The 12,332-nt window shown below is 35.3% G+C and overlaps 1 protein-coding gene across 1 annotated transcript; it reads left to right on the top strand.

The window, feature by feature from the left end:
• The first annotated feature begins 237 nt into the window (after positions 1 to 237).
• Positions 238 to 1,787, top strand: LOC148035754 (histone H4). Its single transcript, XM_087679001.1, has one exon. The coding sequence runs from the start codon at positions 296 to 298 to the stop codon at positions 605 to 607; it is 312 nt and encodes a 103-aa protein (XP_087535127.1). The 5' UTR covers positions 238 to 295; the 3' UTR covers positions 608 to 1,787.
• Positions 1,788 to 12,332: the final 10,545 nt, after the last annotated feature.

Genomic DNA, 12,332 nt, shown 5'->3' with positions numbered 1-12,332 from the left:
GTTCTTTCGGGGGCTATTGTACGTGCTTGGTTGGTGGTTTGCCGGGCCGGTCTAACCATCTCGCTAATGGGGCAGGTACACAAGTTTGAGTGGTAACGGATGCTCTGAGACGAGCGGGAGATTTGAATTTGAAAAGGAAGGCGGGACTGGGATTCCGTGGGCTAATACACAAAAGTACCTTGTATAAAAAAGCGAGGGTGGCTTGACATGCCAGAAGAGCTTCCGATCGTGGTAGTTGCCGAGAGCAGGTCTGCTGCCCCAAGGAGGGAGGGAAGTAGCCAGAGAGAGCATCAGCATGTCGGGGCGCGGCAAGGGCGGGAAGGGCCTGGGGAAAGGCGGTGCGAAGAGGCACCGCAAGGTCCTGCGCGACAACATCCAGGGCATCACCAAGCCCGCCATCCGCCGCCTCGCCAGGAGGGGCGGCGTCAAGCGCATCAGCGGCCTCATCTACGAGGAGACGCGCGGCGTCCTCAAGATCTTCCTGGAGAACGTCATCAGGGACGCCGTCACCTATACGGAGCACGCCCGCCGCAAGACCGTCACCGCCATGGACGTCGTCTACGCCCTCAAGCGTCAGGGCCGCACCCTCTACGGCTTCGGGGGCTAGGCGGATGGACACAATCCTCTACGGCAATGGACCCGGGCGCGCCTGTGTTCTTCGTGCTTCTGCAACGGTGTCTCTTTGACACCACCTCTCCCCTCTCCGGGATTATCAATTTCGCTGTTCGTTCTTTGCCCTCGCGGGACGTTGCACAACTTCTTGCATGTGTAGCCTGGATGTAACATCTTCCGGCGCTGCCTGGTACGGCCTCTGATGGAGACTCAGTGGGAGGGAAAGTGTGCGCGTGCGTGCGTGCGTGTGTGTGCGCGCATGTGCGACGTGAGATTCTGAAGCGTGCTATTGTTATGGGACTGAGAATGATGTTGCTCCTGTCTGAGGAGAATGTTGTGAAATGGTGCCGTGGATGCTGCAGTTGTGAGGCGAGACTGTGAAATGTCCTGATATTGTGACATACCGACCGACGACTAAAATCTCTCGGCTCCCAATGTCATGGTATTGTGACATACCGCCATGTACGTCGTCTAAGCGCTTAAGCGCCAGGGCCGCACCCACTACGGCTTCGGGGGCTAGGCGGATGGGCACAATTCTCTATGGCAATGGACCCGGGCGCCTTTGTTCTTCGTGGTTCTTTCCCTCTGCAGGGATGTCTCTTTGACACCACCTCTCCTCCTCTCTGAGATCACTACCGCACTCTTTGCTCAAGTCCTTTCTCCGATTGGACGTTCCGATTTGCAAAGCGCCTTCACCCCGTCCTTGTTGTTGCGCGGTTGGTCAGGTGCAGCGTTTTGCACCAATCTCTCGAAAGCTTGTTTCACACCATTCTCCCAGTGCTTGTTTTAGTCCATACAATACTTTCCTCAATCTACATACATGAGGAAATTTAAGGTGTATGCAACCCTTTGACTATTGTAGGATAAACTTCTCTTCCAAATTACCTTTCAAGAATGCGTATTTAACATCTATTTGATGCAATTTCTAGTCATATAATATCTATTGGATGTAATTTCTAGCCATATAATATCTATTTGATGCAATTTCTAGCCATATATAGTATCCACACACAATCATTATTCTAACTATATTCATTGTAGTAATTGGATCAAAGGTCTCATTGTAATCTAAGCCATATGTTTATGCATATCCTTTTGTATTTGACCCTTGAAAGATACAAGCTAGGGAATAATTTGATTAGGTTTCCATTTTCATTTATTATTTTCATTTGCATTCAATTTTTTTCTCTAGGGGATAATTTTGATAAGGTTTCTATTTTTTGTTCTTTTTTAATGTTTCCATCTCAACCTCCATAGCCTTTCCATTCTTTGCTTTTTGTGATCTTATTAAAACATGTAGGCTTTATATGTTGAATAGGAGAAATCATATATGTGGAGAGTATCTTTATATGAATAATAGGATATATCATCCTTTCTAACTTCATAATTGTGGTGTATTAGATGGAGTTTTTACTATGCTTGGATGTGGTGGTACATACTTTCCTACACTTCTAGTACATGCCAAGGATTCATTCTCCAAACTACCAATAATCAATGGTCTATTCTCCTTAATAATCTCAACCATCTTATTATTGTCTCTTAGTCTACCAATTTGTGGATTTAGATTTCCATTACTCTACTTGGTTGTGTGGTACAAAAACATTTCAATATGATGATTTTCAAAGGACTTAATTGTTGATATTTTTTCATCACGAGTCTCTTTTTCATCACTTTTATATGCATCCAACTCAACAACTTTTTCTTACCTTATATCAAGATTCATGTACATTAAACTTTATATCTATGTTAATGTATACCTTTGTAGAAACTAGATCATAGTACGTGTATTCTTTTTTCTCATTAAGATATCAAAGAAAAATACAAAATTAATCTTTCAATTCATAAATGATATTATTGCTAGGTAGTTGAACCATCAAGTGTCACATGCACTATTTATGTCTTTTCATCAACCTCAAGCAAGTTGTATTGGTTGACCTTCTCTAGTATCTCCATTGCCCAAGAGAACATCTTGCTTTTTTAATTACTATTTGTTACATTTCTTACTTCAAATGGGTTAAGAATGGTGTGCCACTCCACCTTTACCATCATTAAATAGTGGGAGATAATGTCCTATAAGGGTATTTTCACATGAATATCGGTATGACCCCTTGCCATTAGAGTTGAATAATAGTTGTATATTGCCCTTTTATATATTATCACATATGGAGTTCACAAGCCACATTTGTATACTTATATGTGTAAGTGCCCTATAGCATTGTAGGTTCATGCTCTTGAATTTTTTCCTCTTTTGCACATGTCAAAACATAGTTGGTTATATGAGAAATATATTTAGAAACTTATGCAATATGTGATTATGGCACATTAAACCTTATTGGTTATGTGCTTTAGATTTTGCATTTGAACGGATCATAATCTTGTGTCCTCGACAATCTCCACTATGCTTCCAAAAATCCATATTGTGCTCTCTACACAATGGTATGGTACGTAAATGTCTTCATTACAAGAGTTGGAAAAGTGTCCTTTCTTTTTGTGTGCCAAAGATATGTTCTTCATTGGTGTTTTCATTGTCAACAGGAACAATTTAAATTAAATATTAACAATGACCATGTAAAACTTTGAGTTGCAAGGATGAATACACAAAAGATGGCAATTTTTCATTATAGAGCTTTCATGCATACGCTGCTCTCATGTCTTATCTCTTGTATTGTGGAATTATAGATTGGTCTTTGATGGGTCTCAATCGTCCAAGGGATAATTTTCACTCTCCATTTCTTAGTAAATATAAATGTTTGCTTGCTTCTCTTTTCCTTTTCCATAAATTGCATTGCTTGTCTCACTTTGTTGCTATTTGTTACACTTTCATTAGAAGTGAATATACAAGTATGATATATTTTAAAGAAGACATGTGAAAATACTAACTAGTGCTTTGGATACTTATGTCTCATGTATTTGTCTTCTCTTTGAGTATTTTAGATAATAATGTCTTCTCATTGGAAGGAGATTCACTTTCAAGATAGTCGAGGAAGATTGGGTATCTCTTATACACCTCCTTGTCCCATTGTGCTTATTTGTATAGACAATGGTCATGTTATAAGCACGTTGGTTCTATCGATTAATTTGGCAAAACATGCAATCCAAGCATTGAAAAAAGTTGCATGTTAGATACATGTTTGTACAAGATATTTTTGATAATATCTTCCCCTTAGCCATACTTGTAATTTTCACCAAGTGACAATCCACACGTACATGTTGCCTAGGGTTGTTTGAGAAGATTATAAGAAATGCTAAAAATGTCAATAACACAAAAAACATGCACAATGGCTATTGGAATTAGTTGCTCACACGTATTTATCTCATTCATTCAAACTGGAAGCATTGCAATGGTCCCCATCCCAAACATAGAATATAGAGTTTAATAGGAAGGCCTACTTATTACCATTGATCTCCACCTCCAACTCATCATGCTTCTTTAGCCAATGGGCATCCCATTCTCTTGCAATTGTTTCATCAATAGGGTTGCATTGGTATCTTGAAGTCTCCAATGAAACTATAAATATGCCCATCCCTTAAATATAGCCATTGTGAAAGGTCTCTGAGAGTTACTTATATCTTGAAGTGGCTTCTCTTATCGTTAGCGTGGTGACCAAATGATGCAATTAAATAGGCAGCAAAGGAATGGATGTTTGCACTTGTATGTCAAAACATAGTGATATTGGCAAAAACGAGGAATGGATAAGTAACATAGACGGACACAATAAAATCACTTGCAAATACTCACAATCAAAGTTTCCAATTGGTCCTCAATGCAAGATTGCATGATACGCTTATTACACTGATTGTGAGAGGAGTTTTCCAACTGGTGTCCCCTACTTCTAACATGTGATCCTTGTTTTTTAACTTTGCATCCTTATTTCTTCTATACAACCATACCCTTGTTGTGTACTAACTAATGTAATGCTTTATTGGTTGTTGCTTTCATCTTCTCTAGCCTCCTCTCTAGTGTTGCTCTTAGACTTACCATCCTCCCCTCAAGATCACTCCTCCCTCACAAGCAAGCACAATGGCTTCTTTTGCTTTTACAAAAATTAGCAATCTTAATTGTTTTGATCATTCTCTCCCTCTTGGTAGACATCCCCCTCTTTGTTATTTAGTACTTCCATTGACTATGGGATGCCCAACTCTAGCATGGAGGGCAAATATGTGTCCTCCTTTGAAGACTCATTTGCTCATCGCTCTCTTTCCTATGGTAGTTAACAAAAAGTAAGAGGGAGCAAGTGAAATGTAATTATTAACTTCAAGAGAGGATCTATTTACTATTAATTCAATTGACCACTCCATAATTATGTTTTCTTGGAGCTCAATCTCATTTTTGTCAATGGTAAACATTCCACACATTTACAAGGTACAACATTGACAAGAACTTCCACATGTTTAGGGAGAAAGCTTTGTGAGGTCATTGTCTATCAAATGAGGCCTTCTATAATGCATCCATCACTCTCAAAAAGGGTGACACAATCTTCCCTTATGAACTCTGATCTTACCATGATGTTGCGTTGTTGATGCTTACTAGATTGTGAGATATTTCTTGCTAGATTACCTCCCACAAATAACTAATGGTGTCCTAAAAGACGATGGTTAGGCACACTAAAGAAAAATATAGAGATGCCTACATCTATATATGTGTATATGTATATATATATGTATATATGTATATATATATACATATATACATACATATATACATATATACATATATATATATATATACACACATATATATATATACATATATACATATATATACATATATATACATATATACATACATATATATATATATATATATATATATATATATATATATATATATGTATATATATATATACATATATACATATATACATATATACATATATATATATACATATATACATATATATATATATATATATATATATATATATATATATATATATATGTATATATATATATACATATATACATATATACATATATACATATACATATATACATATATACATATATATATATATATATATATATATATATATATATATATATATATATATATATATATATATATATATATATATATATATATATATATACATATATATGTATATATGTATATATGTATATATATATATGTATATATGTATATATGTATATATACATATATACATATATACATATATATATATACATATATACATATATATATATATATATATATATATATATATATATATATATATATATATATATATATATACATATATACATATATACATATATATATATATATATATACATATATACATATATATATATATATATATATATATATATATATATATATATATACATATATACATATATATATATATATATATACATATATACATATATACATATATATATATATATATATATATATATATATATATATATATATATATATATAGAGAGAGAGAGAGAGAGAGAGAGAGAGAGAGAGAGAGAGAGAGAGAGAGAGAGAGAGAGAGAGAGAGAGAGAGAGAGAGAGAGAGAGAGAGAGAGAGAGAGAGAGAGAGATTGTAGGGGTTATAAATATTTTTTGTCAAGAAAGGGGTTGATAGTAACTCCTTGACAAAAAATTTTTACTCCCCTCCATCATCCATCTCTCTCTTCCCCCATTGTAGGCATTTAAAAAAAAATTCACACTAGGAATGGTGTTCTCTCTCTCTCTCTCTCTCTCTTTGATATATGTATATGTAAATTGATATTCTTATTAACTATACTCAATAGTAATATTAACTAGCCAATAAATCATTAATAATATACATTGCCAAATCCAAATAGTAATTGATATAGCTAATATTAAAAAATTATTTGTAATTGGTGTGCAAAAATCGGATCCTATATGCGTACGTAATGAGCGTCGAAAGATCCCCAAGAACAAGGAACTCTACTTCAAGCTCAAAATTCAAGAGAATAGATTTGCACGACATGAGGCAAAAAGACCAATTGGGTATAATCTCCCCCCATGCCTTGTGTGAGCACTCCACAAAGCATATATTTATCAATTTATTCATCTCAAAGCTAAAAAATAGCCCAATTTTACAATTAGCATGCTTTAGCTTTTGTGTTTGCTTTTGTCCAAATAAAGATTAAAGCAATTGGGCGGCCCAAGAGCAGGCAGTGTCCAAATACAATATCCAATAATGAATATTTAAACTGTGTGCCCATGCGCATACAAAATAATAGATATATGTCAAGCACTTCGATAAATAAGCGTGCCTAAATAAATATTAGCGCCACGCCTTTAATGATAATATGTACGTTCATAAAAAATGATAATTTCTTCTAAATTACTTGAATGCATGCTATCGCCCAGTGCTTTCCAATGCCATTGTCGCCTGCTCTACACATCAATTGAAGCATTCACAATTGTTAGAAAATAATAAAATTAAATCGACAAAAGTGAATACCTAGTAGTCTTCAGCTACAAAATAAATAAATACGTTGGAACTCTATCCTAACCTTAATTTAATATGAGTGCGCTCTCAACTCATAAACGCCCATTAATTTAAATATATATTTTACGGAATCACCCGCTATGGAATCACCCACTTGCACATTAAATTAACGTGATGCTCGAAAAGGATAGGCGTCCCCATCAACTTTTTGCACAAGGAATTCACCTTGTGTACAAGCCCCAGCAAATAAATATAATTTTACGGAATCCACCGCAAAACCTCACGGAATCCATTGTGGTCTTACGGAATCCACCATGGAATATGCCTCCTAGCATTATACCCCCTGGGGTGGGATAGCAATGGTTCTCAATTGCTATTAGCTCAATGTGGAGCGAGCAGTGAGGGGTAAGCACTTAGGTCACGAGTGTGCATCCATGGGGCCTCTTCAATAGGATGATTTTTAAACTTTACCAAATATCTAGAATATCTACGGCCAGTTCTAGTGGTCATATAACCAATATCTAAAATAGTTTCAGGTTCAAGGATGTCGGTTTCTTCTTCTAGCAAAAAAGGGTTTTCATAGACAGGGTGGACATGTAATTGGCCTTAAAAAGGTCGTAACAAACTGACATGAAAAGTATTGTGGATTTTCCAATGTTGGGGTAATTCTAATTTAAATGCATTGTTGTTGATATTGTGAATGATTTTGAAAGGTCCATAAAATCTAAGAGCTAACTTTACAACAGGGTGTTTCTCAACACTTTGTAATATTCTATTTTCAATGCGTAACCAAACATAATCATCAACTGTGAAACTCATAGCTTTTCTTTTCTTGCTAGCTTATTTTGTGTATGATTGCTAGGCTTTTGCAATCATGTCTTTGACTTCAGGAAAAATAGTAGCATGTATATTGGCAATATCTTCAGTAGCTTTAACTTTGTTTGATAATGAGGTAACATGTGTAGGCAATCTATATCCATAAATGATTTCAAATGGTGCTTTCTGTGTAGCTGTATGTGGGGTGTTATTGTATGCAAATTGAAGTAAATGCAAGTGTGTATCCCATGTTTGCGGTTTTGAAATTGTGTATGCACGCAACAGATCCAAAATTGTACTGTTTGTAGTTTCTATTTGTCCATTAGTTTCATGATGAAATGTAGATGAAAAATCAATCTTTGTACCTAAGTTAGCAAATAGAGTAGTTCAAAAAATTATTGAAGAATCTAGAATCACGATTAGAAATAATAACTTTTGGTAAACCATGGTTAGTAAAAACACTTTTCAAAAATAATTGTGCAGCTTGAGATGCAATCAACGTTTTCTTGCATGGAATGAAACCATATTGCTTACCATGGTGTCACTTAACTCTTTGAAAAATTAAACATTCAGATACAAAGTTAGAAACATCAGATTCCATCTATGGCCAGTAAAAATCTTCAACCAATGTACGTAAAGTAGAAATAATACCTCTATGGCCTTGTGGGAAACAATGAATTCCATGCAACACAAATGATCTGAATGGAACAATTACACATAACCTTTTTTTTCTTAAAACATAAATCCATCAACATAAGACAATGAAACAATTGGAATTCAATTATTTGCAATTACTTTATTTCAATCAGCTTGAAAACTGGGGTCTTGAGCATAGGTATCTTTCATAGGAATAAGGAAATCAAAAGATACCACATAGATATGATAAATAGTTGGTCTTTTACTCAAGGCATTGGCAACAACATTTTCTTTTTCGGGTTGATATTGGATAAGTGGATGGAAACTTTGAATAAAAGCAACCCATTTAATATGATAATCAAAGATTTGGGCTGACTAAGGAGATGTTTGATTCTTTGTTGGTCAGTTTTGATCGTGAATTCAGATCCCATTAAATAGTGTTTCCATTGTCATAAAGCTTGTACTACTACTAGCAATTCCTTATTATAGGTAGAATACTTAAGTTCAAAGGGTTTAAGTTTGAAGCTAGAGTAAGCTATGGGATATGAATCTTGCATAAGGACAACTCCTATTCCAAATCCACTAGCATCATTGACTACTAGAAAGAATGTTCCATTAAAGTCATGCAGCTACAATATAGGAGCATGTGTTAAGGCACGTTTCAATAAATCAAAAGACTTTTGCTAATTTTCAGACCAATGATACATAATACATTTCTTTAATAATTTTGTCAAAGGTAATGTAAGCAATGAAAAATTTCTCACAAATTTTCTATAAAAGCTAGCAAGACTTAAGAAATAACGTAATTCATGCACATTTTTAGGTATCGGCCAATTCAAAATTGCTTCTATCTTTTTAGGATCAACTTCAATACCTTCAGATGAAACAATATGTTCTAAGTATTCAATGTGGGTTTGGAAAAATTCACTCTTTTCAGGATTATCATATAATTGATTCTCTTTTAATAATTTTAAAACGAAGGATAAATGTTCATAATGCTCGTTCTCATTTTTACTGAAAATCAATATGTCATCAAAGAAAACAATGACACAATGCTGATGCTTCAAAAATATGCGATTCATCATACGATTGAATGTGGCAGGTGCATTAGTTAAACTAAAAGGCATAACAAGGAATTCATAATGTCCAATTGACTCCTAAATGCAGTTTTGAAAATATCGGATTTGTCGTACTTGATGGTATCTAGATTTAAGATCTATTTTACTAAATATTACAGTCCCTTGTAGCTTATCCATGAGGTTGTCTACCCTAGGGATCGAATATCTATTCTTGACAATGATCTTATTTTGGGCACGATAATCAATGCACATTCTATAGGTGTTATTTTTCTTCTTGACTAACAGGACATGTGCACCAAAGGAGAACTACTAGGCTTAATGAGGTTAACAATTCTTCAATTTGGGTTTGAGTTTCTTTCTGTTCAATTTGATTATGTTGATAAGGTGCTTTACATGGTGGTTGAGAACCTGGAATTAAGTCTATTTTATGATCTTCAAGACGTGTAGGTGTAAGCCAGGTGGTGAGTCAGCAACAAAATAATATCTAAATTGTAAAAGAAATTGTGTGTACCTAAGATGCATCTGATTTTCCTTAGCTTCAATTTCATTCACCCATATTAAGTAGGATTTGCTACCTTTTCTTAATGCATGTTTAGCACGTGTATGACTAAGGAATGAAAAATTATCAAGGGTGTGCATACCATGCAATGTGATTTGTTTTCCATTAGAATGAATCTTCATTGAATGCCTGGAATAATCTATATTGGGATTATATTGATTACGCCAAGGCATTCCTAAGATAATGTCACTAGATTTCAAAGGCACAACTAAGAACTTTTTGCACTCAACATAATCACCAATTTTAATTTCTAAGTCATGCCCTTCTTGTGTTCCATTGTATCTAGTGCCTAAGAATGCAGCCTTGATGTGATAATGAGTCGAAATAGTATGTAAATTCAATTCTTTGACCAATTTTACAAAAATAAAATCGTGTGTGCTCCCGTCATAATGTAGAACAATCTTTTCTCTACTATGCACAAGACATTTCATCATTAATAACGAATGGGAATTTGGTATACCTGGTAAAGTATCTAAAGTAGTTGTGATATCGTCATCATCTTTTGTGAAATCTAGCATTTCTTCATGGTCTTCATCTTCACTTGCTCCCAAGTAGTTGATGTGAATAGTTGGCTTTTTGGATTGACAATTCACTACTAGATGTCTAGGTTGATGGCACTTATAGCAGACTATGGATTTAGCTTTGGTAACATGATTGGTAATAGCAGGGAGTTTAGGAATGTTGGGATTTGGCTGGAAAGATGGCTTGGGATTTGGATTTGTGTTTGATGGTAAAGCAAGGGGTCATGTCCAAGATTTACGAAATGAAGATGGAATAAAGCAGTTTTGATTGAATCTTCAAAAGTTAGAATTAAATTGCTTTGTATCGAAGTTACCGTTATTTAGAAATGGTTGTGGTCGCTTCTCTCGTCCTCAAATTTTGTCTTCAGCATCATGGGCCAAGGAAATCACATCCTCGAGAGTCGTTGGCTTGAACATGTTCACTTTCGCATAGAAGTGACTAAGCAAACCAGACATAAACTTGCGCTTATGGGTCACCTCAGGTACATCTTTGAGCATTCGAAGTTGCAATAAATCATTCAAAAAATGCTCGGTATATTGTAAAATAGGCTCGCGATCTCTTTGTTGCAGAAGATCCCACTATTTGATTGCTTTTTTGTGGAATTGAGGTGGAAGAAAATTCTGCAAAAATTTCTTTTGAAAAGTCTCCCAAGTACTAGGAGAATCAATGCTTTTGTGGACAACAGTCCACCATAGCGATGCTTTGTCTACTAGATGATTAGTGACACACTTGAGCTTGTCTTTGGCATACTGTTCTTCATGGAAATAATCATCAAAGTGACTAATAAAAGCGAGAGAAGTCTTTCCATTGCGTAACCCATTAAAAGTACGGAATTCAAAATTTCTTTTACTTATCTTGGCTTCTTTCCGGATAGATTATGCTTCGAGTGTCGCATCAATCGTGCGTTGTATAACATCTTTAGGTTACGGTCCATCTTGATTAGCAGTAGATCGTTGAAGAGTGGCTAATTGAGCTTGCAAAGTTTGACATGCTCATCGTTCCTTTTGAAGCTACATCATAATTAGGTCCAATTTTTGCTCCATTGTTGGTTCTGGTAAATCACATTCGGCCATAAAATCTTCCATAATTTGATCGGTCATCCTGCAAAATTTCAAACAACCTCACACACTCGAAATCTTGTTAGCGGGATCAGTGTAGCTTAAAGTCGGGTTTACAAGGCTTACTCTTTAAAAAAAAAAAAAAGGCATTTAGCAATCTTTCTTCTTTGCGGATATGGAAGTTTCTAAAATCCTTCTTTGATGAATACTTTGCCCATGAAGACTGCATATAGCAATCTACTTACTGGAAATTATATTTGTTACGGCACGGGTGTGAACATAGGCTTGCAAAGAGATAGGAAACAAATTCGGGATTGATTCGGGGAGTAGATCAATGCAAACGCTCACTAGGAAAGAATTTAAAGAGTGAAAATTTTCAAGCTTTCGGAAAGCTCTAAGCCTTAAGCTTTAGAAAAGCATAAGCTTAATGAAATTTTCATGATGATTCAGGACGATGGTAGCTTTTTGGCGATGTGGTCATCATCGAGTACATCCTTTTGCCACGGTTGACTGATTTTTTGAAAGCTTAAGCTTTTAAGCTTAAACAATAAGCTAAGCTTAATGATTGTTACTTAACTTTTCTGTCTGAGAGAAGAAAAAAAAAGCGTGT

The sequence above is a fragment of the Lygodium microphyllum genome, chromosome 5, assembly GCF_053477565.2.
Source record: "Lygodium microphyllum isolate KBCC chromosome 5, Lygodium_microphyllum_v1.1.10, whole genome shotgun sequence".
Taxonomy (NCBI): Eukaryota; Viridiplantae; Streptophyta; class Polypodiopsida; order Schizaeales; family Lygodiaceae; genus Lygodium; species Lygodium microphyllum.
The sequence above is the reverse complement of the archived record's forward strand: the minus strand, read 5'-3'. Positions and strand labels throughout refer to the sequence as shown.

Coding starts and splice junctions, on each gene's coding strand:
- LOC148035754 (XM_087679001.1), top strand. CDS start 296: ATGTCGGGGCGCGGCAAGGGCGGGAAGGGCCTGGGGAAAGGCGGTGCG.